At 30.9% G+C, this 6,478-nt stretch overlaps 1 protein-coding gene across 1 annotated transcript in view; it reads left to right on the top strand.

Moving 5' to 3' along the window:
* Positions 1 to 4,076: 4,076 nt before the first annotated feature.
* The window catches only part of LOC111701973 (protein phosphatase 1 regulatory subunit 14B), a 57,621-nt gene continuing 55,219 nt past the window's right edge, over positions 4,077 to 6,478 (top strand). The window contains exon 1 of the mRNA XM_023473479.1: positions 4,077 to 4,253. Coding sequence (XP_023329247.1) covers positions 4,167 to 4,253 — 87 coding nt within the window. The 5' untranslated portion in view covers positions 4,077 to 4,166. The remainder of the gene's footprint in view (positions 4,254 to 6,478) is intronic.

Here is a 6,478-nt window from a genome sequence, read left to right as displayed (position 1 = left end):
ACTTGTGTTTACTTAGCAGCAAGGAATCTGAGTATTTGCATCTAATTATGCAAATTTATACTTAATTGCACAATTCCAGTTACCTTTAAAGAAAGTTTATACCTGAGATAAGAAAACTTAAATTCAATACTTTCAAACCTGAGCTGACAACTTTTGAATGAGATATCCTTAATCCTGATTACTTATTCTGAGTATCCAATGGACAAACTTTTGATTTTCTTCTTAATCCTCTCTTTTTGGATACTGTAGAAAAAATTTACTTTTGGTAACAATCACAGAGATGATATCGATTGGACTAATATCCGATTGAACTAAAGTCAGATGTTCAAAAGCGGGCTTTTAGAGCATTTAAACAAATTTAAACTTAATCATGTTAATATAAATTTATTAAAAAACAAATTTTATCACATTTGACGCCGATAGTCATTTTGAACGTTAGTCTTAATAAACACTAATCCAAAACTTATGTTCGTTCAATTGATCATTAGTTAAAGAGCGCATCTAAACTTGACACGCTGATTGGTTGAATTTTAAACTTCTTTCTTGGATATCGAATGTTTATTAACATAATCTCGGATTTAGTAAAACCAGGAGTTTAAGCATCAATCTCGATATCAACCATTCTAAAGTTTTCAGCTCTGAATTAAAACTGAATTCAAAAGTTTGTGTTTTAGAAAGATCGACACCATAAAAAAGCAAACTTTGATTTTTGAATGTTAACCTTGTTCAGTTCTGACAATTTGAAATAAAATTAACCAGAGGCCGAATTTAAAGAATTTGAGCGGCGGCTTGAATTTAAGCCGCCGCTCAAATATGGTTGGGTTCACTTAAAATTGTACTCAATGTTGATTTAAGCCGGCGCTCAATTGAAATCGGTTTTTGGCGGATTTAAGACACGGCTCAAGTTCATTAAATTCGGACACAGGTTTTTGTAAACTGAGATATTAAATTACGGGAGTGAATGATTATATTTTTGAGTTAAAAAAATTGTTAATGGATCATGGACTTGAATTGTTGATCTAGCAGAAAACATAGCTAAAATAATATCAACGATATACACCAGTTTGTAAAAATATAAGGATTTGAAGATTAGATATTAAGGGGAGTACAGAGTTCAAAAATGAATTAAGCTTTTTAAATAAATATAAAACCTCTTGAGCAGGACGACGACATTTAAGCAATATTATATATATCTTATTTTGTTATAAAGCAAAAATATTTTAACCAGTATTTTTAAAATCAACTTATAAAATGAATTGGTTCTGTCTACACTGCACTATTGCTGTATTTTATATTCATTGGACTGTTCATGATCATTAAGTCTAAAAGTCGTCTTGTTCTTCCACAGTTTTATGGGTCGACTGTGGTATAATGTGGATTAACCTGAAACATTGCGGGTTCTTCAATGAACATTTGTTTCTGTACCAGGAAAAATTGCCTACAGATATTAATGGCATTATCAGCCGCCAATGCTTTAGGCAAATATGAGGATGCTTGTTAATTATTACCTTGGAGTAAGATCTGTTCAACCCTCCACTCTTACACAATTAATCAGTTGAACCATATGTTCGGTGCCAGAAACATTTATCAAACAGTGAAACAATTGATACCGGTTGAAAATAAGATAAATCCCACGAACCTCTCCTTGCAGTTCGCCATTGTCTTATCTTCTCTATTAAGGGAAGAGGAAAATTACCTGAAAAATACAACAATTACTTCCTTTAACTAAATTGAAAAATAGTGTGGTGCATGGTCATTAATTAAAGTGATTGTTTTCAAAATTCACAGAATACCAAAATTTTTGAACTAAAATATAGCAATTGTATAAGCCCACTTTACAACTCAAAAATGTTCCTTATAGCTTGTCAGATTATCCAAACCCTGTGTCTGTCTGTCAAACAACAATGGTTTTACGATAGATTTCGCGGGTTTGGGTTCCACTGAAAACAAATGTTTGTGCAGTTTTCGCAATTTCGGGCAAATATTTGCAAAAAAATTCGCCGGAAACCGATTTGGTTTAAATAATGTTATTTTATTTCTTAAGCGCAACTTGCATTATTTGTTGAAAAGTATAGCTTCAAGAATTTTTTATTAATGTAGTTGATCAGCTTTTTTGTCAAAGAAGAAGATAAGATAAGATAAGATAAATTTTATTGCTGAAATACATGTATCTGTGTACAGAACGAGTTTACAATTACAAATTGATGATTATATTAACAGTACAAGTAAAAAGCAATTAGGTGGAAAAAAGCTCTTGGCTGTTTTGATTATTTTTTTCCACCTAATTTCAATAATGATAACAACACATTTCAAGTAAATAGATTTAAGGAGAACTATTAGAGATTAGGGTGCGATTTTATCGAATGCAAAATAGTAATTTTCTGACATGTACACAACAAATATCAAAGCATAATTGGTGTTTATGTGTGAAAGAATACTCCACCTTGTACCCTGAAGATAATTTAGTGAAACCATTCCTTTTTGCAAGCTTGTTGCGGCGGACCAAAAATATGCATTTGATGTTGTTAGATTCCGTTTTATTTAACATAGCTGCCAACTCCCACGTGGGTTACTGTAAAAAGATACCAGACTTAAAGCAGTAGTTTCTCATGGAATTTTAACTGGAGGGGGGGGGGGGGAAGGGTTCTCATCAGGTGTAAGTTTATTTATTTCAAAATAGTATTATCAATTCCGATAAAAGATATAAAACAACTATTTATCTGTAAAATTTATCATTTTAAAGATTTGTTTGTTTTTAACCTGTTTTATATTTAAGAATTTAAAGAGTTTAAAAGTAATATCCTTACTACAAACATTTTTTTAAAATAGTTTAAACGTTTAGAAGTGTTTTGAAGGTCTAAGATGTTAAATTGTCTGTGAAATATTTGAATGTGAAAAAATATGATTTAAAAAAAAATACGTCACAGTTTGTTTTTAAATATAAAGATAATTATCTTAGCCCTTTTATACATAAATATATCTTCTATTCGTAATTTATGCATAGGGAAAAAAATGGTTTGATATATTTTATTTGTTCATAGAGATGTTGATGGTGAACTCAAAAATAAATAAGAACTAGCCTTACAGGGCGCTTTGCGCCCATCTTCTAAATTAATTGTGAACATGTCCTCTTTGTGTACATCGTAAAACAAAACAAAAATAATTCGCGGATTTTCACAAAAAATTTCGTTGATTTTCAAAATTTTCAAAAATTTAATAAAGATCGAATTTTGATGGAGACAAATATTTGAAATTTTGATCATTCATAAACCTTCCCTGGGGTCCCTAGATGTCGCACAAAAAATTTGGGCCCGATCGGTTCAGCCGTTTTGACGTTTATTGGATACAAACAAACAAACAGACAGACAGACAGACAAGCCAAATTTATATATAGATGGTCCATCTTCTAAATTAATTGTGAACATGTCCTCTTTGTGTACATCGTAAAACAAAACAAAAATAATTCGCGGATTTTCACAAAAAATTTCGTTGATTTTCAAAATTTTCAAAAATTTAATGAAGATCGAATTTTGATGGAGACAAATATTTGAAATTTTGATCATTCATAAACCTTCCCTGGGGCTCCGTGAGGTCCCACAAAAAATTTGGGCCCGATCGGTTCAGCCGTTTTGACGTTTATTGGATACAAACAAACAAACAGACAGACAGACAGACAAGCCAAATTTATATATAGATGGTCCGGTATGAGAGTAATTTAAAAATTTCGAGGAAAAAAATTTAGACTAGCATTTCACAATAACTTGCGATTCGTTTGTCAAGACTTTCAAAGGTTTTAGGACAATAAGAAAGCGCCACAAATACAAAAAAATCCTGTCAAAAAAAACTGTTTTATAACGATTGTTTGAGGTTTTTTTATGCATCTGCTCTCAGTTTCAAAATTTGGCAAAGTTTATTTAGCATTATTTAGAATTTTTAAATTTTTTAAACTTCTCATTTTTTTGGTGAATTTTTTAAAAGTTTAAAAACCGAGACTAAATAGAGTCATTGTAGGTTATAATTATTAAATTAAAAAATATATAATTTTTGATTGAAAAAAATTTCTAACTTATTTCAGTGGACCTTAGATCAATTATTGATCACTGATCAAGTGTATTCTCCTCGAACCTGTTGATTAATCGATTAATTGATTAATTGATTAATTGATTATGTCTGGGAAGTTAAAGAGAACCCCATTGTTTGGGTATGATGGGAATTTAGGTATTCCCATCCTTCCTCCTCTCAAACATAAACAGGTTAGAATCATTAATTGTCGGCACTCTTGACATAATTTCATGTGAAACCCGATTCACAAAGAAACCCTTTCAACACCAGTATCTGAGAGAGATAAATTCTGACAATTTCCATCCTTGCTGCAAACATACGCAAGCCATTTTTATATAAAAAGCGGTGATGAAAATTTTATTTTCAAGTAGAAAAACAAGGATTATTCCAACATTTCCGCTCAGACAAAAGTTTAAAGAGTACGTTTGTGAATGGGGCCTTACTATATAAATATAGGATCTAGTGAATATATAAATATAGGATCTAGTGAATATATAAATATAGGATCTAGTGAATATATAAATATAGGATCTAGTGAATATATAAATATTGGATCTAGTGAATATATATAAATATAGGTTCTAGTGAATATATAAATATAGAATCTAGTGAATATATAAATATAGGATCTAGTGAATATATATAAATATAGGATCTAGTGAATATTTATAAATATAGGATTTAGTGAGGATATAAATAAAGGGTTTAGTTGTTGTAAAAATATATATTTGATTTCTGTCACTTAACCATGTTTCATAAAATTTAATCGATTTGTTTCTCAAATTATATAAAACTTTAATCAGCTGTACCGGAGTTTTTTTTATCTTAAAAAGAGACAAATTCTGATAACATCTCTCTGCATAGTTTCAAAAGTCACAAAAGAAACTCCAGAACTTATCAAGCATGCATTTCTAAAACATCTTAGACTTTTGGAGAGTGCTTTTAAAGCAATAATACCTTGATTGTTTGATGGTTATTATATCGTTAGAACTGACGAGGGTCAACCCAGACCGAAATATAGTTTTAATAAATGTGGAACTAACATCTACTTTATTTTACTCCACAGAGGTTTGGTTCATCACCAACACCGAATTTTAAATGTTTATAAAAGGACCTCAGAATGATCCGTTCCCTGCTTATACGATATTTAAACATTTAACCCAATAAATAATTTTAAATATTAAAATCAAGATTAATTAAGTATTAGACTCGAGACTAAGCTTCAAAATAGCAGCCTCCTTCAAAACATAAACTTGTCTCATGTTTCTTAAATCTCCCTTAATAATTACCGGATTAATATGAACTCAGTTAGTAAACAGGAGAAAATAAGGAAGGTAGTTAGTAGTTTCAGATACCCCTGGGCTAGGTATTGCTGGGGGGGACAGAGGATCAAAGCAGGGAGGGGGGTATCCGACAAGGTACATGGGGGGGCAATAGGTCGCTTTGCAGAAAATCTAATAAGAGGTTTTGTATAATATTCGTGTCTGCAGATATACAGCATATAGGGTAGATAGATAGATAAATAGATAGATAGATAAATAGATAGATAGATAGATAGATAGATAGATAAATAGATAGATAGATAGATAGATAGATAGATAGATAGATAGATAGATAGATAGATAGATAAAAGCAGAAATGCATACATTCTAAGCATTAAGAAATTATGCAGGGGGTGAATAAAAATAAATTTCAGTCTAATTTCAGTTCACAAAACAGGCGCTCTCAAACCACGCAAAACAAACAGTTTAAAAACTCTGTGTTTTTCAGAAATGAAAATGTTGTGTATTTATGTGTTTATGCATTTCAAACACGGGTTCAAGCTTTTTTTGTTCAATCATATTTTTTATTCAGTATGATATTAAGGAGGTTATTCACAAAGAATGAGTGAGTAAGGATTTATATTTGCTTAACATATCATTAACTCTCGGCCTCTTCCTTTTAAAAAATATTTTTCCCCCCAAAATATTAGGTTTGTTGGAGGATTTTCGGAGACAACTAAATCCAGATAGATATTTTTCAAAGAAATCCAGGTCGACATTAAAGTCTAATCCAGGTCGACATTAAAGTCTAATCCAGGTCGACATTCAAGTCTAATCCAGGTCGACATTCAAGTCTAATACTTTGTGGGTTTTGTGCGTTGCCCGGATTGCACGTTGCACATTGAGAAAATAAACTTTAACTGGATTTAAAATTTTTGTGACATGACAAATTACGCAATATATAAAATCAACATTACGCCGTTCTTTTTTCCTTTTTTTCCCTCGATCACCTCCTATCCTCATTTTCTTTGCTTTAAATTTTTGTATTTTTTTGTGTAGTGCCTGTCATTTAAAACATATATTTAAAACATATCATATTATTAGTCGAATTTTTTTTTAAAGTTTAATCAACACTAAATCCCTCCCCCCCCCCC

Source organism: Eurytemora carolleeae, unplaced genomic scaffold (genome assembly GCF_000591075.1).
Source record: "Eurytemora carolleeae unplaced genomic scaffold, Eaff_2.0 scaffold444, whole genome shotgun sequence".
Taxonomy (NCBI): Eukaryota; Metazoa; Arthropoda; class Copepoda; order Calanoida; family Temoridae; genus Eurytemora; species Eurytemora carolleeae.
The sequence above is the reverse complement of the archived record's forward strand: the minus strand, read 5'-3'. Positions and strand labels throughout refer to the sequence as shown.